Source organism: Centruroides vittatus, unplaced genomic scaffold (genome assembly GCF_030686945.1).
Source record: "Centruroides vittatus isolate TY-2023 unplaced genomic scaffold, ASM3068694v2 contig_943, whole genome shotgun sequence".
Classification (NCBI taxonomy): Eukaryota; Metazoa; Arthropoda; class Arachnida; order Scorpiones; family Buthidae; genus Centruroides; species Centruroides vittatus.
The window spans coordinates 751338-778399 of record NW_027122626.1 but is presented as its reverse complement, the minus strand read 5'-3'; the positions used below and the strand labels follow the sequence as shown (position 1 = coordinate 778399).

Sequence of the window (27062 nt, the reverse complement as noted above, 5' to 3'; positions counted from 1 at the left end):
TTTGGCTTAATTTTTTAAAACATTGTTTTGGATGATTAGTAAAAAATAATTAGGTTTAAATAAGTCAAATAAATAGTGAACTAAGTATATCTGACAAAAATTTCAGTAATGTTTATAGTGATTAACTTGTGGCACAGTTGTTTAAAGAATGGATAATATTTAAAGAATAAATAGACAATAATATACTCATCAATTATGAGATACAAGTACTCTCTTATAATTCTATGTCGTACCAAGTATTTAATTCAAGATAAATAATAAACTGAGGAATAAGTGTAACTGAAGAGTAAGTATGGAGATTGATTGATAATGGTCTCCATTTTTATACAATTAATTTGAGAAGTGGAAGAAAAATGTAACCAGTTTTAAAAAGTAATAAAAACATTTATTTCAACCTTATATATTCATTTTTTAACAATCACTATTTTAAAGTGACACATTTTTCCAAACATTTAATCCATTTTTTCATTCTGTGCATGAAAAAACTTTATAGTTTTCCCTTGATCATTCCCACAAAGCAACTTACATTTCAGCATTCAATAAAAATCACTGATCTTTCAACATCTCCTTTAATTTGGGATAATCTAAAATTTAAAATATAACATACCATTTCTGATTCTTTTTTGAATGCTTCCAATGCTCCCATGTATCCACTTGAAGAGAGATAATCTGCAATGGCTTTATTTCTGAAAAAAATTTAAAGATTTAAATTATTCAAAAATTTCTTTTATTTATTTATTTTTAATCAAAAAAATATCCTCCTGAAACTGTTAAAGTTTTTATTTATTTATTTTTTTACAATTTAATTCTCTAAATATATCACATTAAATTTGTCATGTTAGAAAGAAAATCTGATACAATATTTGTTCTATATAAAATTGGCACTAAATCTCTATTTCTCACATACAAAAAGGACAAACAAGCTTCACTCAGATAAAATCTTATTAAATAAACTTTTTATTGATAGTAAAACTCCTTAAAAGTAATCTGATTATAATTCAATAGTAATGGAGTCAATAATAAAGCGGTAACAACATGACAAACTTGCCACTGTAATATTATTTTGAGACAGATTTATTGAGTGAGCCAAACTAAACTTTTACCATGATGACATGTGGCAGGAATGGAATTTAACCAGTAGGAAGCTAGTTTACATAAATCTGTACAGAAATGATAAAATTTAAACTCAAAAGTAGTCATAACTGAGGGAGAGTGTTAGCAAAGTCTCTTCTATGTGACTTTCAGAGTTGTGTTCGTTCTTAAAATCTGTTTGATGGATTTTGATTAAATGTTTCCATTTTCCATTAATTGTGATGTGGAATCAAAAAATGTAATAAAAAATGGGGATCCATGACTTTGTTTTCAAGATATAAGGTCATAGCATGACCATGTACAATAAAGCAATGTTGTGTGATGCTCCACAGTTCTACAATACTGACATTACTACTTGTACAACAGAATTTTTAAGTTGATTTGTCTCTGTAGGACAAAAAGGTGAAAATAGTCCAAACCATAAAAAGAAATTGCATACTGATTCAGAAAATAATTAAATAATTTTTCATAAGAGAAACGGGATTTTTCCCTGGGCCTGGAGAAAATTTAAGGGCCATAGTGGTCCCTATTTGTACAAAATTAATGTTATTTTTACTAACAGAAAAGAAAATTTTTAAGACTGCTTTTTATTAATAAAGAAACATTTTGCATATTTTATTTGTTCAAAAAAGGTAGAAAAATAGGCCCTCAACTCCCTGGGTCACAGACAAATTCTTGATGTCACTAACTACAGTAAAACTTCGAGTTACAGAAGATCCAAATTAGAGAACAATAGAGTAAAAAACATCAATTCTGAATAAATTTGATTTTTACCTCTTGTATTATATAAAAAATCTTTGATAATTTTTTTTAAACAACCCATGCAACATCTTTCACAAAATGTACAATGTAACTAATGGAACTGAACAGTTTTGCAGTTATATCTATATTGTCTGAAAATTGGTGTTGGAGAGTAGATACCACTAACTGTCTGAAAATTTCATGGAAATCTGATAATTAGGATTACTTTGAATAAAATAAATATTAAAATTAGAGTCAGGGGGACTGAAAAACTTCAACTTTGAGAAAATTTGAGTTAAGAAATTCAAGTTGGAGACATTAAATCCATTAAGATGCTATTCCATTGAGACCTACCAAGTGCTTTGTTTTCTTTGAGTTAAATATTTGAGTTACAGACATTTGAGTTAAAGTTTTACTGTATATTTATTTGTATAAATGTTATAAATTTGAATCTTTCAAGTATCAATGAAAGCTACATATAAATCACATAAATCTTATTGACGATGATGATTTGTCATAAAAAATAGGCTGAATTTATTGATATTGGGAAAAAAATGTTATATACAGTCCAGAACATGTTGATAGAATATGAAAAACTAAGCTAGTTGTATTTTATCTTTACAAATCAGTAAAGATAAAAGGCAAGTAGCAGATTATCTCTACTAATTACTTTTTATTTCCTTACATCTTTACTAATAATGCTTTGATGATTGATGACAAACAATTTCTATTTAATGCTGTTGAAGTATACATACTTTTGGCTTTAAATTAAATATTGAGTTTGAGTAAAAGTGAAAGGCTGAGTCTAAGCATGAGTATTTCGATTCAGTTCTGAGTACTTGTAAGGAAATTTACATAGTAGCCAGCTAACATAGCAGGTTGGCCACCGAAAATTTTTTTCCTGAGAAAATACTGCTCACCAGAATCCTGACTAATGATTGCAATTATGATAAATTGAGCATCATAAATCAATATTTTCACTAATGCACTTAATATTAGCATTTTATTAAAATTTAATGTTTAAATTTAAAATTTTTCTTACACATATAGTGATATGTATTAATTGAAACTTATTAGTCTGAGAAAATTTTTCAAATAAGAAAATTGTTATTTTTTTCAATAAAAATTGGAAAGAATGAAAACTAGCATGATAATTGAGAGATTGAAAGATTTATATATAACAAGCAATTATTTTATTGAGATGACATCATAGTGCCAGGCTCAATTTTAATCACATTTTTAATTTTATTTAATTTAAAATATCTCTCCACCTCAAATTATTAGTAATGTCTTGCATCTGATCTGTACATCATACTTTTCTTTTAACAACAGGATCATGCCCGTCATCTATCTAACACCTTTCAAGAGAAAGTTTTAAATTGAAATAATGTGACTTCTGGTTTGCATCAGAAGTTTGTATATAGTTAATCGGGGCCTCCCGCCCCTATGGATTCCATATCTGGTCTCATCTTTCATTTATCTAACTCCATTCTTGAGATTAAGGAAAGATAGTGAAAATTTATAGGTCTACAATTTTTTTAAACTGCAGCCCAAAAATGGAAGATTCTCACCTAATCCAAGATGGCAGATATGCAAATATGTAATCTTTATGTGAAGTATCCAACAGTAAAGTTTTTTTACTTCTCTAAGTATAAGTGAATATTTTGACCCCTACTTTAATCAAGATGGAGTCAAATACATCTGAAGAAATATGACCTAATATTAAGAGAATATTTTTTACTATTGACAAGTTTCATTGGAAAGTCCTAGAAAATAATTTTAATCATTATATTTTAAAATAAAGTATGACCAATTAATAAAATTGCATTATGATAAAAAGACTTGTTATCAGCTGAACATTAATGAACAATTTTTGTCACACTGAAACAAATTTGTTTTGTTTCCAATTCATTTCATTTAAAAATTTTACAAAATTAAAAAAACCTAAACTACTAAATTACTTATTATTAATGAGCTATAACAGTGCTTTTAATTTTGCAATTAAACTACAGGTATACCTCACCTTATGTCAGTAATTGGTTCCAGAAGAGGCGACTTAAGTCGAATTTACTTGTCACTATGCTAAACTACAAATAACCATTCCCAGTTCTGTATCTTATTTATAAATGCATTTTTAATAATATATGGTTAATATGAATGTATTTTAAGCTTACAAACAAATAAATTTTACTTTTTAATATAGTACAGAAAAAAGGTAATCTAAGTTTACGAATACATGTACATACATACAGTAGAGCATCAATTATCCGACCCCCGATCAACCGTCACATCAGTTAGTGTTCACACGACCGTGTTCTAGTCGGCAAATTCAAATGTCCGCTAGTGATGTGGCGCTACAATATTTGGCTACCTCTTAGAACTTATATTATTATTTTTGTTAAATTTTCGCATGTTTTAGCTGGCAACACTGGCTTGACCATGAAAAGGAGGCCAGTATTTAAACGAGGCTTAATTTTATTTAACGACGCTATCCAATTGCTGTTTTTAAAATGGATGCGAGAGTTAGTGGCAAAAAAAAAAAAATGTGTGTCAGCTGTGAAGTAAAAGAAAATTTTGGACTTCTTTTTCTAATGTATAGGCCTACTTTATGTAAAACATGTAACCCAAGTATATATATTTTTTTTGTTTTTTATTTTTCAATATACAGTAGAGTACTGTATTTAATTTGTGCAAAATAAAGAAATAATTTTTAACGATACAATAGCGACAATTATTATTTTAAAAAATATTTTGTTAGGCTTAACATCAATAAAAATTCAATGTGAAGTAGGTTAATAGCGATATACTAATATACTGTACTATACTAATAATGTATTTTTTCATACTTTTCGGTTATCCGTTTTTTCAGTTATCCGACCAACCCCAGTCGAGTCAGATAATTGATGCTCTACTGCACTTGTAAATGTACATGTTTACAATTTGGTGAAGTTTACAGTACATCGCGGACTCTTTATTTGTGAATGTGGTTTGCTCTAAGACATTATAAAATAAAATGATTTTGTAAGGTTAAATAACAAATACAGTTATTAAAATTATTTTGCGATAGTAGGAAAAACTAATTTGTTAAATTTACCAATATTTACATTGCGGATGTAGATGGCTGTGGATCATCAGAATCAACAGCTGATTCTGATATTTTGATTCTGATTCTGAGTATTTTAATATGATTTTATATACTTTTATTCTTATTTATTGTACAGTAACATGATTTTATATGCTTTTAATGCTTTTCTAGTGATATTACGACTTCAATATTTGTGATGGACAGACGTAAAGTCGAATAAAATGACTTAAACTTGATTTTTATTTTTCCATATATATATATATATATATATATGACAAACGATGTATAATCAAGAATGACTTAACTTGAAACGACATAACCTGAGGTATACTTGGATTAGCTTAATTAGATAGGCATAAGCTATTAATAATAATCTAATAGTTAGGTCCTATAGTCTGAATAGATCATACTATGGTATATTAAAGCCAAATGATTGCCAGATTATATTGGGCTATATTACTATTACTATTATTAATTAAATGACAAATTACTTAGCATTTAATTAATAATAATAGTAGTAATATATCTGATATAATCTGGTAATAATTTGGCTTTAATATATAACTATTAAGTTTAAGAGGTTTATATTTATACTATGGTATATACTGCATTTGTATATCTTAAAAAACTTTAAATATTTTGTCTCTACAAAATTAATGTTCTATAGATTCATATGTACTTCTGGTTTAATATTTATTTCATCATAAAAGCTTTCCAAATTCTTAATGCCATACAACACAAAATAAAATTTAAGATTAAAACTTTAAATAATAGTCTGACAAAACACTTATATTGTTAATGACACTTAATACAAACAAAGCATAAACCTCTTCTGACCTTCCTTTTTAGGCTATTAGAAAAATGATATTGTTGCCTTACTGTTATGTAAACATGCATATCTGGCAAGTTAACAATGTCACTCTTCTAGTAGCATAAACAAAGAAGGTTGTGTCATGATCTTCAACTTATGTAACTCTGTTATTTTAAATGAAGTTTAATCTTTTATTTCATGACCAACATCTTTTACAAGTTTAAAAATTATAATTTTTACAAATAAACTTTAAAATTGTATTTAAACATAGTCAAATACTGAAATCCTATGATTTAGATTTGAGTTATAATTTTATCAAATATTTTGAAAATAAAATATTTCATAATAACCATTAGATAAAGTTTATCTCATCTTATTATTATACATATAAATATTCAACACAAGTTATTCTTGAATAATCAGAATTGCAAATGTTAGAATATATAAAGAAAAATTTTTAAAAATTCAATCTCAAAAATATAAATATTCAACTTTCATGGAACATTTCTTATTGATGAAACTCACAAATTTAAATGCTCTCAAACTTATTGTTCATCTTCAGCAATTCTTCTAGCAATAAAAAATAAAAATAATGCCATCTGAATATTCTGAATTCCCAAATTCAAAAAACAGATTCGGTATATAAATATACGACACTGATTATATTTATATTTAATCTGACATATTTGTATAATCAATTTTTATTGATAAAATATATAAATAAAGTATCAAATAAGAAACACTTCAATAAAACAAAATTATATGTATAAATACTAGAATATGATATATGTAATACTATGAGCTCCAATCATGATCACTTTTGGCAGTCTAACCCTAATGTTTTGCATTACTTTATAATAATCTCTATTCTATTTAAAACAATTCTTTGTAAGCAACATTAGCTTTACATATTATTTACATTTATTAAATCCAAACATAAAAATACTGTAATTTAAAATAATGTAAAGCAAAATAATTATAAGCATCTTCAACAGGTAGATAGATCACACTTAAAATTAATTGTTTGAATGCCATTTTCTTACAGAAGTATAAAGGATTAAACTTTAGCATCTTATACCTCAAATAATTTTGCTTTTTTTGAATTTTAGTTCTTTCTGATAACATATTTAACATTTTTTTTTTTTACTTTAGTATTTTGTTTTCCTGTAAAAAGCTAATTTCTGTTCAAACATTTGTTAGGCAAAGAGTCAATGAAGACAATGTAGCTTTATTATAATAGATAATATGAAGGTGGTTCAACTTCTGACCAGAATTCCAGCAATGGTAATGGAACTGTATGTTACATAGTCCCAATTTGTGTCTTTACTTTATGCATTCCCCCACATGCTGACTCTTCTCTCATTGTTTTGGCAACAATGCAATGTCAGCAAAATAGAAGTCTTTTGGCTGGTGTCAGAGCATAATCTTGTGCATGTTGAGGTGATCAATGAATTTGGTTAGGAAATTCTGAATTACACGGTCTATAGCAGGGATGGCACGCAAGCCAAAGTGGCACATAAGGAGAAATAATCTGACACACAATATATCATATAATTTCAATTTATCATCTCTCTTTTTTAATCAACATTTTGATTAATCACCTGATCATCTTTTCTCAATCGGCTTTTTTACATTTATTCTAATTAAAGCATATTCATTTAATTAATTTAAATATTGTTATTTGAAGTCTAAAGCTTTGGCACGTACAAATATCTTTAAAGTTTTGCAGCCTGTGGCCTATCATCAAGTGATTATCCAAACAGGCCAAACATATGGGCCTACTAGTAGCTGAATGCTGGTAGTGGGTTTGGATCTGACCAACAGGCTGGCCACGTGGAGTTTTTCAGGTCTTCTTTACGTGTCTAAACCTCACCTAAACAGGGAGCAATTTCCCATAAACAGTCCTTTTGGGAGGCATCCTCTTAGTAGATTGCCCAAGTATTGCATTGCCTTCTTCCATCAATGCATTTTGTAACATTTTGAAGTCTTGTAGCACTCTGGTAGAAAACCACTGGCATAGTCTTGTACATTTTTTTTATCATATAGTTCTCAAAACATCCTGTAAATTTGCCCTAAACCTACATGTTCTTTCAAAATTAAACTCATACTTTCTGCAATCATTGCAGCACTGTCAACTGTAGAAAAAAAACACAAGTGCTTCATATTCAGTTCCTGTGGAAACTTCACTTTCTGTTTGCTATTGCATTCAGTTTTGATCTGTATTCTTTCTTCTTGCAATTGCATCAGTTCTTCATCTGTTAGTTCTTGGTCACAGGATGCCAAAACCACTTCAACATTACCTTTGTCAACTTCCACAAACCCATACTTTTTAGTCATTGTTGTATTTATTGTTATTGGTTTGAAGCCTTTAAAATTATTCTGTGCTTCAGGGAACAATCTCATGCAAGTGCCATTTCTCATCAAGTCTGTTCAGAGCATCTCCAAAGTTGATGATTATCAATTGTATATTGTAGCCTCTCCAAATCTCTTTTAAATTAAAAGTTACTTCAGAATTGTTTTCTCTCTTAATGGCACTTAGAATATGTCATATTTTGCATACAGTAAACATTAATTGTAGCTATTAGGTCTTGATCATACAGTTGCAGCAACATTGTATTCTGCAATAAGAACACCACATGGATATTATTGCCATATTCAATAATGCCAGGTGGCTGAGCAGCACAATTATCAACAATCATAAGACACCTATTTCAAGGTTATTTTCTCTACAGTATTTTCAACAAAAGGATTAATGTAACCACTGATATACTTAAAAAAAAATCACTGTATTACTATTAAACAATTATCTAAATACAGAAATTTCACTGTATGAAATTAAAGGTAAATTAATCAATATTTTATGTTAATTGTTCCATTTAACTTATTTTGATCACTACTAACTAATAACAGTTTCAACTAAATAAAAATATTTTAATATCAAATACAAAATAGAAATTATTAAATGATAAATTCACCTTTTAAAACATTTTGTACTAGTTCCAAAATAAACATATTACATTTTTATTAAAAATTAATTCTCACAACTTTATTTACAGTAAAATCCCATTTATCTGAAGTAATGAGATCAATGCTATGTTGGATAAAACAGACAACCACAATCCTTTAGATTAAAATTATGAATATAGAAGATTTATATGGTATCACATTTAAGCCTATTTTTATATCTTAGTAAATTTAATCATATATAAGAACAGAATTTTTACTTAATTTAATTTGCAGCTAATATGTACAATATTTTTAAGTATAAAATTGTGTATTATTGTAGTTACATTTTAATATAAATGATTTGTCTCTTGTCTCACATTGAAGTTAAATGATAAAAAGTAACAGAAACAAATTGTTTGTAATACATGTTATCATTTTAAACTTTTTTTAAAAAGTCTCTTAAAGTTTTTTAGTGGTTTCTCCCTTCTTTGACAATGTTTTGCAGTCACTTCAGAATCATTTTTCATGAGCAGTCCATACGGATCTGCTGAGCTCAGTCCTTAATAATATGGCTGCCTTCATTGTGAACCTGGTAAAACCTGTGATGGACATGAAAAAATGGCTCTCTCAGTGCATACAGGGTTGAGAGTATTTTAAAAGTCACTTCAGCATCAGCCACTTATTCAATGACAAGGCTTAACACACTACAGTATTTACGTGCTCAATCCATTCACAGCAAAGTTTTTATAAATTATAAGAAAATTAGTGTAGTCACTTACAGATTAATCTTGAATAATGGAATATGAAACCTTGATCAACTGGGGCTTGGATAATCAGGATTCTACTCAGTATGACTTTGTACTTAAGTTAAACAATTCTCAAGTTGAAATCCTTCAATAGTATTCTTGGATTATTCCAAGGATTTTTATCTCTCAGTGTAAGTGTGTGTGTATGTATATACACACACACTTACAGTTACTAAAAGTTACTATATATATATATATAGTAACTTTTCCACTGATCTCAAAACATTACATAAATAATAATTTATAGAGACTATTCTACAATATACAATTTAGTCATAGCTTGACAAATTCCTTACCTGTGAGCAAAGCAAAAATCACATAAACATATGTCCAATAGTCAATTAACTGAAAAGCAATTTTGATTCATTTCTTTCACACAGCATTATCCTCTTCAGTCTCTTACAATTATTGGCCAACATTGACATTTCCACAACTCATTAACACTCCAGTAACTGATTTATTATTAAAGACCTTTGGAGTGTTAATGAGTTGCTAGAAATGATGATGAGTACATAAAATATTAAATTATTATATGTAATGCTACAGATTTGGTTTTTTTTCTATATCAGACTTTGCATTCCAGTCCATGGTTGCCATTTTGTAAATTTGTTGCCACCACTTGTCCTTTCAGCTCAGTGCTTTTGTTTTACTTTTCTTAATAAAAGACTATGCATCATTTATGTATTTCTATTTTTGTGCCAAAAAGACATTTCACAGTTGTATAATGGTTGTGAATCAAGCTTATGTACATGACCTTTTAGTCTGTTTATAGATGAGGAATCTATTCTTAAAGTTATGATTATAAGTTGTAGGATTATTTGTACATTTAAATTGGAATTTTTGTATACAATAGTCATATTTTATGAAAATTTATATAAAATAATTTAATAAAAAGAATACATACAGCTCTTCTCTTTGTCGCTGTGATAACACCATTCTCATTGCTCACAAAGTTGCAATATATATTAAATTTAAATTTTATGTCTTAGTAACCTCCTTAAGATGTGCAAATAAATTTCTTTCTTCCAAATTCACTTATAACTGTTCCATTATTCTATCTGTAAAAATACAAATTTTGATAACATAAATTAATATTTCAAAACACTTTATCAATTCAACTCATAAATCTTTATTTTGAGTAAAGTGAACAAAAATAAAATAGCATTTCTAATATCTCAGCTCAGAAAACCAAAGAATATTTGAATATATAAATACCTTCATCATGGTAATGATGCTTATTAAAATAAATACTTTTCTATGATTTTATCAAAACTTCCTCCAACATATTAAAATATTAAGACAGTCTTTGACTCTCAGATTAATATACATTTTAAAGTATGCATTACAAAACAAATATATGAAAGTTGAACAATAGACAAGGCCATATTAATCCATGACCAGGCCTCTAGGCTTTCAGGTAATTTGGACCCCCTCTGGCACTTCAACGTTTCACCCCATTACAGCTGACAGTTTGACCCTGATATAGTAGTTACTAGATCACAGTACATAGCCCTACATCCATTTTGGGGATCACCTGAAGAATTAATCTACCTATTCATAATTTTTTAAAATATTTTTATTGTATGAATAGAAATCTTCAGAAAAGCACATTTTGAGAGTATAATTGTTCAATACAATAATATTTTGAAGTGAATATTATTTATTAAAAAAATATATATTTATGAATAATTGTTTTAATGTAAGAGACAATTTGTTTCACTGCAATACGAGAACAGTTAATTATCTTATTAACAGAGGTCATATAAGAGAATCAATTAATTATAAATTATATGGCATTAAAGCAATGTGTATTTACATATATTGTCAATTGATAATCAAAACCTCATCTCTCTAACCATGGTCAAAACCAAATTTTTGTGTTAATGAGATTGTGAAGTCAATTTCTATGTAATGTCAAAACCTTGCATATAGTGTGTACCTCTTAGGCCCTCTCTCTGATATGCTGACATTGTTAAAAACTCATAACCTCATAGTTAAACTAACACTTCTCCCACACCGGGTTGTATAAACAAAAAAATTAAATACCTTCTAAAACCGATAACCGGTGCGAACTATTTTTCGAAATGGCGAACGTTTTCACTGCCCCTCCTGGGCTCTTCCTCAGGCCAATTCTGGATTTGATAATCGAACAGCATAAATAAATGGAACGTGTTCCGTAATTTTAACGGAACACGTTCCATTTATTTATGCTGTTCCATTACGGAACACGTTCCATTTATTTATGCTGTTCGATTATCAAATCCAGAATTGGCCTGAGGAAGAGCCCAGGAGGGGCAGTGAAAACGTTCACCATTTCGAAAAATAGTTCGCACCGGTTATCGGTTTTAGAAGGTATTTAATTTTTTTGCTCATAGTTAAAATCTTGTTCCCTTGAAACCACGTTTTTCAGCTCTCCTGTAAAATTTTAGGAAATACAGATATGATGTTTTGATCATTATATATATATATATATATATATATATATAGAATACTTATGAAAGTATTTATACATATATATTTATATATGTACATGTATTGCTACAGTGCAGAGAACAGTACCTTTAAACTTGAAATCCTTTATAATAGTGCTTCAGCAAAAAATTTCACAATCCTTTAGTCCCTGCAAGGCCCCTAAGCTTTAGCCTAATCAGTCTTGTAAATAATATGGCCCTGACAATAGACTTGTATGTTATAAAAGAATTTCATTCCCAGTAAGTTAAAAGAGAAACACAATTACCATAGTGAATTTTTTTATAGTGACTACATTATAAAGACACTGAACGTTTAAAATGTTAAAACCATTAATTGAACAGAAAACAGACAATAAAAATGAATTTCTACAAATGATTTGAAATGATATTCGAAAGTTACAATTTAGTATATCAAAAGTGATTTAGGAATATCAAAGTACCATGTGCAAGAGAGCAAGTAATCCAAAAAGTCAAAGTCAAATATAGATTATAATTCAATAAGTCTGAATAAATAAATCTGCAATAAGCAATGATAATAGGCTTCTCACCTAGCCTTGGTATATACTTGTGAGCACTATGTTGGCCTCTTTATTCCTAGACTTATTACACCATCACTGGACACAAGATCAGCCTTAGAAAATCAGTTTATTTTCCAAAAATAGTATGCATTTTGGACCTTAAGTCCCTCATCAGCTTTTTTTACAACAATATTTTCAGAATAAAACATGCAAGTCAACATTAAAAAATTTAAGGTTGTAATATAACTTAAATATTTATGAAATTGAGACATCAACATCTATGAAATGCACAATGAAATCTCAAAAATTGGTAAATCATTGATTACAGATCCAAGTATTAAGTGTTTGCAACAATACTGACAGGATGTTAACAATTTTAAATACCCCCAAATAACGTAAAAGGAAGTGTTATAAACTTATATTAAACATGCTGATATGACTGTGCATTTTGAAGAAGTTTATGATTGTATTGCTCTATACAATGTATCAACATATTTAACATAAGTTCATAGTTACAATTTTTATGTAATTTGTGTACTTAAATTATTAACATCATGTTAATATTATAGTATATACATGATGATTGGATTTGTTATTGGTATTTTACCAAATAGAGATTTTCTTGTGTATTTCGTAGATGTGGATGTCTCAATTTCATAAAATATGTAAGTTATATTACAACCTTAAATTTTTTAATGTTTACATAGTTTAACTTGCATGTTTTATTCCTAAAATTTAGTGGTAAAGAAGCTGATGAGGGACTTAAGGTCCAAAATGCATACTATTTTTGGAAAATAAACTGATTTTCTAAGGCTGATCTTGTGTCCAGTGATGGTGTAATAAGTCTAGGAATAGAGGCCAACATAGTGCTCACAAGTATATAAGCAATGATAATAAATAAAGATGTAGCAATAATAGCTAATATAAAATTCACACTAAAATAACATATTTTAAACTACAATTTGTTTAGAAATTTTTTCTATAACAACCCTAGAGAAAAAATTTTATAAACAAAATTTAACTTCTATAAAATAATCAAATTATTTTAGTTCTTTCTAAATAGAAAATGATGAATATAATTTAAAACCAAATTATGATATAAATAAAATATCAAAAATGTATTAAAAAAAATATAATATCAAATTTCTTATTTTGACTATTATTACTATGATTGTTTCAATTCTTTGTGAGCAGATTAATACATAGTTTAAACTCCTGACACATTCATGTTATAGATTAATTCATTCAATCACATTATAATCACTGTCAGCTGTTCCATATAAAATTATTATTTCTACAGAATAATGTGAATCACATCAACTGCAAGAAACAAACTGTTTACATTTGTTTTAGGCTCATATGTTTTAAATAAATTTATATTCTTATTAATAAAAAATTAATTATACTAAATATAATATTACAATATATGTGTAAAAATTACAAATGCAATTATTGTTTAGTGATGTATCTGTGTGATTAATTATTTAAATTATTAATAGTCCAGATAAGTTCAATAAACTAGGAAGACCCATGTTTGCTTTAAGAACAGTTTTAGTAGACAGAAGGATTCAAAAACAATGAATTGCTCAGGATCAGCAGCTATTAGTATGCAAATGTTCAACATCACTGATAGGCACAAGATAACACCTTTCTTACTTATTCCAGCAATGTTTACTCTGAATTACAAACGTTTTCAGTTGCATTTGAGGTCTCCTTCAAGTAAAAAGCCATTTCATTTTTGAAAAACAGAAAAATGTTCTACAAGTATTATGAATTTGATTTTAAAAATTTACATTCTAAATCAATCAATCTGGATTAATTCAAAATTGTAAAATAAAGTAAAAAATTACTTTTCTACTTTGTTTCCATGTTAGTTAATTTAGGATGTAAAATTTTAAAATCAAATTCACAATACTTTTAGAACATTTTTCCATTTTTAAAAAATGAAATGGCTTTTTACTCGAAGGAGACCTCTAAATGCAGCTGAAAACATTTGTAATTCAGAATAAACATTGCTAGAATAACTAAGAAAAGTGTTATTTTGTGCATATCAGTGTTAATTGAAAAGTTCCAGTTTATTAATTAACTTTACAAATGTTTATCATTCATTTGAAATTTGCATTAAAAGTTGAGAGAAAATTTCATCATCAAGTGGTAGAACTTAAGTCACTATAGCAACTGTTATCTGCTTCTAAAATTTCCTACCAGAAAAACTATCAAAAGTCTGTGGAAAAATTTGTGACTTTGGAGCATTCTATTTTCTATTATAAGTGACTTTTCTCATATTCTGTAATTTTTAGGTCATCTTCACATTGAGCCAATCAAAATGATTTACCATATTTACTAGCATAAGATGACCTCGCATATAGGACGAGGTGTAACATTAAAGATCAAAATAAAAAAAATTAGATTTATTAATACAATTCTAATTTTATTTCGTTTAATCACAAGTAAAATATCAAATGAATGTAAATGCACACATTGTCCCACAAAAATTACTGGCATTTTAAACTTTAAGGAAAAATCTTGTAAAATTGACAACATAATTTGTTCATGTAAAGCTAGACAATCGAAAACCTTTTTTTGCCAATTCTTAGCAGTTGAATCCACTCTCTGTCGATTACACTTATGAGTTTCTCCAATAAATACGTCTCACTAACCTTATATAGTTTTGCAGAAAATTTAGAAAGTATCATGAACGTTTTCGACCCACTTTCTAGGTCGTTCGAAAATGCTCGTGATACTTTCTAAATTTTCTGCAAAGCTATATAAGGTTAGTGAGATGTATTTATATTAAAGCTTTGTTCTTTGGATGAAGTTAATTAAGTTTCTCCAAATTCTGATTTCCAAATAATCATATGTTTTCACGTGTGAATGGATTAAAACTTATATTGGGCATTTATGAAATTTTGGAATTTCAATCTGGAATTCAATTCAAAAGCTTTGCTTTTCCTATTGCCATTCATCTTACTCCTGACAATATACAAGAACGATTCAAACAACCCAGATAAAATACTTATATTTTTAAATACAAGAGGGTGAACATCCGGTAAAAAATGTTGTGAATACACGGTTCACAAAAATTATTTGCAAAACGCAAAGAATCTTTCGCTCGTGTGTATAGGACCTAGGAATTTGAAGCTGTAATAAATGAATAAAAATCTTGTCTTATATTCGAGTAAATATGGTAATTAATTAAATCTGATTACGAGTTGTTATTATACTCAAACGCGGACGCCATTGTTAAGTCACGCGAGTGTATGGCCAACGAAAGGACAAATTTACAATAAAACAAAACTTTAAGTTTAATGAAAAAAAAAAACAACAATCAATAAAACACTCTTTCACCTCGCGTGATGATACGCAGGATTCTTTTACAACTCCGACTCGAAACCTCACACGTGTAGGCGAAGGAGTAGACAAAAATAACAAAGGGAAACACGTGGTTCACACACAATAAGCGCGACAAATTTATAACGAGTTACAAATAGGATATTCACCGGACTATTACAAACTAGGATTAAAACTAACTTACTTGCTATAGAAAGGGGAAAGAAGAGTTAGATAAATATATGGAATTATATATAAGAAGGGATAGGGGGTACCCAGAATAACGATGTGTCCTCGAGATCTCTATTTCGCTGAACGAGCCGATCCTATTCTTTCTCCACGTCTGCTCCGTCCCAGCTCCACACCAAGAATGACCGTTACTCCCGTTCTTTTGCCTCCGGGTCTTTTTCTTCTTTTGTCCTCCCCCTTACTTCCGGGGAAATGACTGCCCCACCCGCAAGGAAAGTGAAAATAGAAAGATCGAGAAAACAAGGGAGACAGAACAAAGAATTGAAGGATTAATATAAGGCTTATAACTATCGCGTATATACAAAATTATGACGTACCGTCACATACGTCCCCCGACAAAGATTAATTGCCGTAGTGCAACCTACGATAATTCACTTTATTACCGCGCAGATAATAGTTGTGACGGGGCCTTGGTGAAGCGTCGACTACCGCATTTTCATCGGGAGAACCTCCAAGACATTCGTTTTCCTCCTGTTGATCATGCATGTCTCTCGTTGGTACATGCGGGATTCGGATTTGAATCGGCAGATCATCTTCCTCTTCATCGTTACGTTCGGGTTCCTCAACTTTAGAAATTCTTTGCCTCCGCTTCCTATGTATCCTCCTAATGTTTATAGGTACTTGACACAGCTTTAAGCGGTCGACATGAACAGTCATGCGGTTACTACTAGAATTGTTCTCGATCTCTACTGTCACAGGACCCAAGATCCGGGCTATGCGAAACGGACCTAGGTACTTGGGGGAGAATTTTCCGAAACGCTTCCCTTTTTCCTTTCGCAAGAGCCAGACCCGCTGACCTATCTTCCAATCAGTGACATTCCTCCCCTGATTTATCCGATTTCGACCCTCCCTATTCTTATCTCTACCGACCTCGTAAGCTATTTCACGAATATACTTAAGTCTTCTCTTCCACTCACCGAGTGATTCGTCATTGACAAAATCATGTTCAGTATCGTTAGGGAAAGCCCAGGGGAGGCGGGGATCGTATCCATATAAAAGAAAGGCGGGTGCTTCACCCGTTGAGGAGTGCGAGGCATTGTTGTATGCGAACACAGCAGGAGGTACGAATATGTCCCAGTCCTTGTTATTTCCGCACGATATGCGGGATATAATTTTCACGATAGATTTATTAAGGCGTTCACAAACGGAATTCGCGCAAGGGCGATACGCGGTGGTAACATTATGTTTGATGGAAAGAGACTCACATGCCTCGCGGAATACCTGTGACGTAAAGTTGCCCCCCCTATCAGAAATAATGATCTCCGGGCAACCATAACGACAAATAACATGTTCGAATAAGACCTCAGTAACGGTCTGGGACGATTGATTTTGTATGGGGCATACCTCAGCATATCTAGTATATAAATCAATTATCGACATAAGATAACGGTAACCTCTTGATGTAATATTGAGAGGGCCGATTATATCGACAGCCACCTTTTGAAAAGGGAAGTTCGCCGTTTCCGTTTCCTGAAAGGGGGCACGGTTACAGTGAACATTATGCTGTTGACAGATGGTGCAAGACTTAATGTATTTTCTAACGTGGGTAGATAGGCCCCTTATGTGGTAATTGCGATCAATAAGGTTGCAAGTCTTCTCGATACCGAGATGACCGGCCAAAGGGGACGCATGAAACGCCTCTATAACTTCGTTGATCATATTCTTCCCTACACAGGGACGTCTCCAATGGCGCAAACCATAACGCCCAGGCTTAACGTTGATGAGAATGCTCCCCTCTAATTGGTACTCAGGTTGAATATCGGTGTTCGGAATTAGGTTATCATTAATATGATTTATCTTATGTACCTTCAACTTGTTAAGAAACTCATCACTCTCCTGCGAGTCAATAATGCGTCTCCAGAACCCATTACTCACGACATTCATATCATAACTCATAGTTATATTAGAATTTTCATCGTCAATGGGGCGTGAAAGTAAATCCGCTACCGGGTTATGTTTTCCTTTTACATGATAGATTTTTATATCATAGTCCGATAACTCCATTGACCAACGCATGAGACGTTTATTATGATTATGCATGTTGTTTACATAAATTAGGGGTTTGTGGTCAGAATAAATATTTATAGTATGTCCTAGCACGAGGGGTTTGAAATGGCGTAACGCCATTATGATAGATAAACACTCTTTCTCCACGGTCGCATAGTTTACCTCTGCCCCACGAAATTTTTTGCTAAAATAACCTACTGGGACGAAGCCCCCGTCCCGTAACTGGCCTAGCACAGCCCCAGCACTTTTATCAGAAGCATCAGTGTATAAACTGAAAGGGCTGTTGAAATCAGGATGAGCAAGTAGGGGAGGTTTCGTGAGGATAGTCTTAAATTTGTCGAATGAGGCTTGACATTGTTCACTCCATATGAACCTTTTTCCCTTTTTCGTTAGATCGATTAATGGGAGAGCTAACTCAGCGAATTTTGGGATGAATCTGCGAAAAAAACCGACCATCCCAAGGAACGCGCGTACTTGTTTAACATTCACTGGGTGGCTCAAATCTGTGATGGCAGATATATTCTTGGGGTCGGGGAGGATCCCGTTTTTATCAATCACGTGCCCTAAGTACCGTACCTCGCTCATAATCAATTTACTTTTTTCAGGATGTAATTTTAAATTAGCGCAATCAAGGATACTCAAGACCTTATCAAGAAGGTCCATATGGTCGTCTATCGTACGGGAAAATAACACAACATCGTCCTGGAATATGTAACAGTTGATACCCAGGAATTGACCCAACAGGTTAGACATTACATACTGGAAATATCTTCCACTATTTTTAGCTCCCTGGGGTAACCTACACATTTGATATTTACCCCAGGGCGTGGAGAAAGCAAATATGTGCCTAATAGAGGGGTCTAGGGGGATTTGAAAGTATCCTGATTTAAGATCTAAAACAGAAAAGTACTGACTTCCGTGGAGCCTGCTCAGTATTTCATCGACCCTCGCTATGGTGTTAACCGAGTATATCTCACTTAACCCAACAAAATAATAATAATAACAACTTGTAACTTGATTTAATTAATTAAATTCAAACAATCTGCTGAATTAACTTAAACTAAAAATAGCCCGAAAATTCAGCAGATCATTTTGATTCAATGTGTATAGGTTTGAACAAATTAAATTTACTACACCTTTTGCAGGCTAACAAAAAAATCAATAGAGACAGTTACAAAATAGATCCAGACAATCATCATCTAAGAATACTTAAAAACAAGCAACAAAAAATTTAAAAAGAATATTAAGTAAGAAAACTGCAGATATTTTGTCATGACATGAAAAGGCTATGTAAAGAAATAGTGAAGAGGAAGAACATTACAGAGAGAGGGAAAAAAAATTATATTAATGGATACAAAAAAGAGATGATGATGGACATTAGTGAATAAAGGACCACCAAGATATCTTCGTCAAAATAAATAAATTTTTTTGGAAAGTTAACCTAATACAACATAAAATGCATTGTAAAGAAATACTCCAGTCTATTTAGTTTACTGTCTTTTAGAACATATAGAATAAATTGTTACATTCTTTATGATTAGATTTTTTTGTGTAATGTTTGTGTTAAGTGTAAATAATTAATGTTATTTTATCATTATACTTATTCTTATACATTAACTTATTCCTATATTATAATAATGTTGATTATGAGTTTGATATATAATGCATTTTTAGATACAATATTAATTTCAAAGTTTCATAACTTTAATTTTGAAATATTCTGTAGATACTACTCATTTTGATGAAGTTCAGTTATCATGAAAGTAGATAAATATCAATCATCATCAACATCATAGGAAAAAATAGTTGGCAAATGTCCAAGAAATAATTTTTTTTTTTTCATTTTAGACATCTTAAACATCTTGTTATAGATTTTGAAGAATGTCTCAACAGCAAAATCTTAAAAAAAGACTCAAATCTAATATTTCTTATATTATTAGGCCCATTGGTAACAGTTTATTTTGTCTACAGATTCTCAGAGAACATTTAACCAGGCACAATTTATGTATTTCAGAAAAATACCCTATAAATATAAGATTTATATATTACTCTACATTTATATATTTCTTGTACTGAAATGAAAATTGTAGATGACTGAGTTTTGAAAATCGACAATTAAAATGATCCAATTAGCATAGCAGTGAGTAACCATTAAAGTTATACATAAATACTAAATTTATATAATTTGGAAAGAATCTAACTTGGCTTTTGATGCATAGCTTTAGTATATTCACCATATACAGTATGCAAAAGTCACAAGAGGATTCAAATCCTATTTCTAACTACTTTTTTTTTCAGATAGTTCTAATTAATCAAAAATTAAATTTATGTAATTATTAAACTTTCAAACAGATGTTGATGCTGCCTATTCAAAATAGTAAATTATTTAGTAGCTTGATTCTAAACCAAAAAAACATCATAAGTAATAATTTTAGCATTTGTTACTAATGACACTTGACTTCATCCTAACTGATGGTTCAATTTTTCTCTGTTTAACAATTATTGGTATCTTAATATAATAGTAATAGCAATTTCACATATTTTTGCTGATCACACTTTATCTCGTTATTATAACTATATTTATAATTACAAATACTAATATACATATGAATAATAAAAATATATGTTTTGAGACTAATACTAAGCAAGAATTTTTATTACAATAAATAAAATGTAAAAAAATGACTTATTTATTATAAGTATTTTATATCTTGCTCAATTTTTTTATTAGCAATATATGCATATATTTTTCATTTATCAATAAATTTTCTGTAATTACAAGAAAAATTAATCAGAATGAAATTCACAGATAATGCATATATTTAGGGTGACCATATGTTCCTGAATTTTGACCATCTGTTCCTGGTAAGAAAGTGTCCTCCCTGGTTTTGTCCATGAAAAAGAGTCTTTCCCCACTTGTCCCCATTTTTTCATTTCCTTATAGTTACTGTAATATTGCCACTGCCACAGTTTTATTGCTAGAGTACATGTCCAATGACTTCGGCATTCCCAGGTAATTTTTTAAATGAAGTAACCAATTTTTTCAAAGAAATGCCAAAAAGGAGCCAAATTTTAAAATGAAAACAAAAAATATAGTTAAAAAAGTGCCAAAAAGTAAATAGCTATAAACCTTATTGAAGGCGAGCCATTTGATTGAAACAAATGAGCTCAACCAAAATTAAAATGTTTAGGTCTCAGTCATGCATATGTACTGTACAGTATCCATGTGACAGTACTTATACATGTAGGCTGCTACTGTATACCCTAAAATGTGATGATTGACATGTGTTCTTGGATTTTCTGAAAAAAATCTGGCCACCCTAATATATTTGATGTATTAGAGTAGTATTTTTGAAAGTGTATTTCTTGAAAGTCTGTCTATCAAAAGAATCAACTTGAGAGAATGACATACATGATGTTGCTTCAGTTAAAACCAATCAGCACATTCCCTAATGATATAAGCACTTTTTGCTTAATATGTCAGGCAATATTTGTACTTTATGTTCTCTCACTATAAGGCAGAATGACTTTTCCATTGTGTTAATTTTTTGTAGCATGTGATTTTTTTGTAGCAACTGTAAAGAATCACGTATTTAACTAATACTATAGCAAAATTCCTTGTATTACAATATCAAAACATGAAGCTTCCATAATACTATTTATAATAGCAGTGACATGTTTAACAAATGATGAAGAAACTGGAAGAAACTTGCCACAACTAAGCATTTAATGGCTGAAGCTCATTGATTGATACCCAAGTTGATTCTTTCCATAGACAAACTGTAAGGGACATTAGGACGATATGACAATGTTAAAAATCATTTATGGGTAAAACAATCCATTCAAAGTTAAGGTAGACAAATCAATTTCAATGTAAAGGAGTATGGAAAGTTTATTTACATGGTTCAGATTCCACTTTACAACAAACCTTTGAAAATCTACATCCAGAATTTTGGTGCAGTATCAAAAAAGAACTGTCAAAATTATCAAAAAGGTAAAAGGACATGGGTAGTATTCCATTCTTTTTACATTCCGTCAGGAAATGCAATCGAGCTCTAGTCCTACTTAGGGTTATGAGCATTTTATGGTAAGTACTAGCTGGCATCGCTACTTGGTTCTAGTAAGGATTGTCCAATTACTCTTTCTTTTACCAAGCACATATCTTTGTTAGAAAACATTCTATTCAGGGGTGCCCATACATTGGGGCACCTCTGAATAGAATGTTGTATGCCTCCCTTATCATCTGTGTTGCCCTTTTCCTATTTTCCAAGAAGACTCCAAATTCTATTATCAACAACAGAAAATTCATGACTTCTAGCCCATTCTGCAAATATAAAAGAAGCTAATGAATGATTTTTGTCCACTGTCCCATGCAACTTCATGATATGTTGACCAAAACTTGGCCTTGAAAACAAAGAATGTTTCTTGTTTTCAAGACCAAGTTAGCCCAGATTGCAACCAGTACCACCTTGTGGGAGCACCGATCCAGTATTGAATCATTAGTCTGAAGCTTCTTGCATCTTTTTTTTACAGCTTGTGCTTCCCCTTCTGTATATTCTGTGGGTGCCACTTATTCTATTTGTATGTTTTACCAAAGCAAAATATTGAAATAGGTTGAATGCAAAAGCAAACATGGAAATTCAGCTGTATTCTATTAAAATGTATTTAATGTGTTTTACAAAAATATCTCTCATATTAAAGGTCTAAGATAAAATGTTTGTAAAATACTTTTGTAATAAATATTTTGTTTAACAAGTAATGATTTTATAGAAACATCAATATATTTTCTTTCAACTGGATAAAAATAGTCAATAAGAAAAACACCTTTAAAAATCCAGCAAAAAAAAAAAAAATTTTACTAATAAAAATGTTTTTGAACAGTTTTACCAATCTTCATCAGTTAAGATGATACAGATTGTGAAAATAAAATGCAAAATTTCAAAAACGTTTTTTATTAGTAAATTTTTTTTTTTTTTTTTGCTGGATTTTTAAAGGTGTGTTTTTCTTATTGACTATAGAAACATCACCAAATGATTGCCTAAATAATGAGATGTTTGTTAATGATTTTATTTTCTGTATTTACTTGTCAAGTTATTTACAATTAAAATTAAGCAAATTAATAAAATATATATTTACATAACTTAGTGTTTTAAATTAGAATTCAGTAAATATGGATAGATAAAAGCTCAGATTCTGCGATAATGATTGAGTAAAAAAGTGTACCATAGAGTTAAAAAGTTTAAGGACTGCTGTATTAGTTTAATGTTAATAATATTCTTATACATAAATAAATTCAACTATTGATCTATATATTGGGAAATTAAAAACAAAAAATTGTTGTAAAATAACAGCTGGCATCATTACTTTATTTCTGTATTATCTTCAGCAATATGGACAATAAATCAAACTATAGACACAATTATTAATTTTTTAAACTTTGAAAATGATACCTTAAGAAATAAAACAATAAATTTTATTCTCAAAAAAATAAGCATATTTATTCTGTGATTAAAATGAAACTTTCTTCTTACTTATTATTTATTTAAAAAATATATATATCAAAAGGATTAAGGATTAAGGCTATATCAGAAGAAGTACATTCATCCAGTACGTTTGATATATATTCCAACTCACATCAATCAAAGTATTTTAACTAACTAATGAATTTATATTTCATTCATGAATGCATATTTTGTACAATTATAAATTATGAAAAGAATAAGGCCGTATTGAAATAAATAACACTGTTCTTAAGCCAAAGTTCAATATGAAAAGTCTTTTCACGTTCACTAAGTTCTCATAACAAAATGGAACTAAACTAATTGTGCCATCTCTTATTATAAAATTGTATTAATATTTATGTTTGAACAACTATAACTATAAACTGCAGATTAGAATCAAATTTTATCTATATGTATGCAAGATAATACTAATTATATGAAAAATATCTATTATATACATGGGCTGCAGAATTCCACTTTGAAAAATTTAGGCAAATATAAATATTCAAAATTAAGTTTGAAATTCTTTCTTTTATTTTGATATTTTGATGATTATTATTATTTAGTGTCTATTTTTTAATTACAAAATACAGACATCTGAAATTTGTTAATAACAAGTTATTTAAAAAAATACAATGATAATTCTTGTATGATTGTGATTAAGAAAAATAATATGTAAGTTTATACTTCAAATAGACCAATTAAACCTACTTAAATCCGGATATTTTATTATTATAAACTTAGTTTTTTAAAAATTCTTGAACAAAATACATTTCAGTTTGATTACATTTTATTTCTTTTTTATGTTTTTTAATACGCAATGTTTATAGTATATTAATTAATCATTAAAATAAGTAACAGATCTAACAAAATATGTTTGTTTGCATAATAACTGAGAAATAATGAATTATTTGTAGTTATTTATATAAAATGACTACCAAGAGAAATTAATTTTATAAAATTTAGATTAAATTATTTTTAGATGTTTCATCAATAAAAATAATCATTTCTATTTACAAGCAATGAAAATTTTTATGTATATGTAATTACATTTGAAAATAATTGAGAAATTCGGATCTTATTTGGATTATGTGCCATGATATCATTATGTTAATTTTTTTTTATGTAAAACATGAATGAAATTTTAATCAAATTATTATAATCATATCTAGAAACAGAGTGACTAATCTGGAAATTCCTCTTATTGACATTTAACAAGAGTAAACTTCTAAACTACAATTATTCATCTCTTCGATAGAAAATCGTGTATAAAACATCGTCACAAATCATTAAAGTATCTCGGAATTACTATAAAATGGCTAAAAAGCTGAATCGTCAATTATCACATCTTCCCTTTAAGCCTAACCAATACAAAGTTACGTTTGTTCGCTTCTGCCGCATCTGATTCTCCCATTAATTTCATGGTTCAAATTTTTCCATTGAGATTAAATTATACGATTTACGTTTAAAAATTTCACCTTACTCTTATTTAATATATAAATTATACCTACGAATAAATGCTTTTAAATACCTCCAAAAAAATCGCCTCTCCATTCAATCCATAGAGCAAGCCGGTTGAGGGAAAAAAATGTCCCGAAATACATTGCGAAGGCCAAAATGACGTCATTTTATCGTCGCGAATTTAAAATGGCAGTCGAAATTATAAGTTGTACGTCCTAAGTCGTGATATTTGTTGAATTTGGATGATAAATATATTGATTTTTCTTATATATTTATCTAATATGCAAATATAAAAGGGTTTTAAGTCGTATTTTAACAAATCGCTTTATATTACTAGCAGGTAACATTTAAAATCTTCATTAAATGTGTTGTTTCGTTTCTAATGCTCTGATTTTCAATTGAATTTTCAGTATAAAGAATTATAATTTCAAATCAATTAGAAATTTGATTACAAGAAATTACAAAGTACAAGTTTGTTGTTTAATTAAAATGAATTGAGTGAAATGTGACAATATTCATTTATTGTTTAACCTTTATACAGTATATCATTTATAATAGTTCTACCATTATCTTAAGTAAACAGTTCAAATTTATAATAAAATTTTTCAATGAAACTTTTAAATTACACTTGGCTAAAAGAAAAACTTTAAAGGACCACTCATATTTAATATATAAACAATGAAACAGTTTTATCATAAGATTAAAGGAATGATAATTTTTAACTTATGAACTTTTTAAAATTGAAAAAACAAACTAATTTAATCAGTCTCTATTTACTTTTTTGGTTAATGTTACCTATGGTTCCAAAATGGCGGCTCGTCTCTGATTCCAGCAAATAGAAGAAAGGAAACAGTGGGGAAGCACATTCTAATCTAACCTAACCTATTCTAATAATTTTGTTGGTAATAATTATGGTAATTTATTAGAATAGGTTAGGTTAAGTTAAAACGTGTGTCCTCACTGTTTCCTTTCTTCTATTTGCTGGAATCAGAGACAAGCCGCCATTTTGGAACCATAGGTAACATTAACCCTTTTTTTAATAATAATGTAAAACTAATAAAAAGTTTTAAGTGACACATGCAATGTACTGTACGTCGTAGACTAGATCAGTGGTCTCCAAAGTGGGATATGCCAAGTTTCCCTTCAAAATACTGTATGTGTGTCCTGTCTGCAGTCTGTCTAATCTTACAGTTGTCCTCCCGAAGAAGTAGGCTCGTGATCACTTGCGATCATACACGGAAAGAATTCAAATTGTAGGTAGCAGGAAATTTAGCAGGAATTATGTATTTATAGTGGAAATTCAGCAAATTTTATTATATTATAGGGGGTACAACTTATAATTATATTTTGTCTTAGGGGTATGCAATCAAAAAGTTTGGAGATCACTGGACTAGATACCCAACTCTCGTAGATCTTTATGGTGGTAAAAAATTGAGTTTCACCATCCTCGGTAATATAAGACAGAATTATTATGCATATATAATTTTCTGTTTTTAATACATATATACAAAATTATATTTACTATTATAAAATCAAATAGTTGATGAGGTTGTATGCCACATACCGGGGATAGTCAATCCTTGGTGTACAGTAGGCTACATGTAAAATGTGACATGCCAACAATTTTTCTGGCACAAACCAGGGCTCACTTTAAAAAATAAATACAGTCAAACCTGTTTTTATGCGGGGGATAGGGACCGCATTAAAAAAAACGCATTAAAAAAAATCTCACGAAACTTCACGAATGGCTGTAAATAATAGTTTTCGCAACACAATTAAAAAATAATTTTTTTATGCGGTCAACAGGGACCGCATAAAAAAAGTCTCACATAGAAAATAACTCAAAACCGTACGAAATAGAATTTATTGACAACAGATGTCAGCACTTGACTGCATCGTCTGGTCTATCGTCTGTTTTACATATTTTTGTCCAGGTGGTGTTTTGTTGACTTAAAAAGTAAATTATTTCATTTTTCGCATATTCGTGCAATAATATTACTATAATAAGTGCATTTATGCTATAATAAGTTTATTTAGCTATAAT

At 29.5% G+C, this 27062-nt stretch overlaps 3 protein-coding genes across 6 annotated transcripts in view; 2 read left to right on the top strand and 1 right to left on the bottom strand.

Moving 5' to 3' along the window:
* Nucleotides 1-27062, top strand: part of LOC136985018 (SMC5-SMC6 complex localization factor protein 1-like) — a 386884-nt gene that overhangs the window by 213486 nt on the left and 146336 nt on the right. The gene's annotated exons all lie outside the window — the stretch shown is intronic.
* Nucleotides 1-27062, bottom strand: part of LOC136985024 (lissencephaly-1 homolog) — a 111157-nt gene that overhangs the window by 24496 nt on the left and 59599 nt on the right. The window contains exons 1-3 of one of the 4 annotated variants that reach the window (XM_067282210.1): nt 25069-25085; nt 10386-10539; nt 608-686 (exon numbers count right to left, since the gene is read on the bottom strand). In XM_067282210.1, coding sequence (XP_067138311.1) covers nt 608-686; nt 10386-10423 — 117 coding nt within the window. In that variant the 5' untranslated portion in view covers nt 10424-10539; nt 25069-25085. Of the gene's footprint in view, nt 1-607; nt 687-10385; nt 10571-25068; nt 25086-27062 lie in introns of those variants that run through there. The other 3 variants (XM_067282213.1, XM_067282209.1, XM_067282211.1) reach the window with 3 other exon arrangements.
* The window catches only part of LOC136985023 (U6 small nuclear RNA (adenine-(43)-N(6))-methyltransferase), a 38278-nt gene continuing 36404 nt past the window's right edge, over nt 25189-27062 (top strand). The window contains exon 1 of the mRNA XM_067282208.1: nt 25189-25358. The gene's annotated coding sequence lies outside the window, so the exon portion shown is untranslated. The remainder of the gene's footprint in view (nt 25359-27062) is intronic.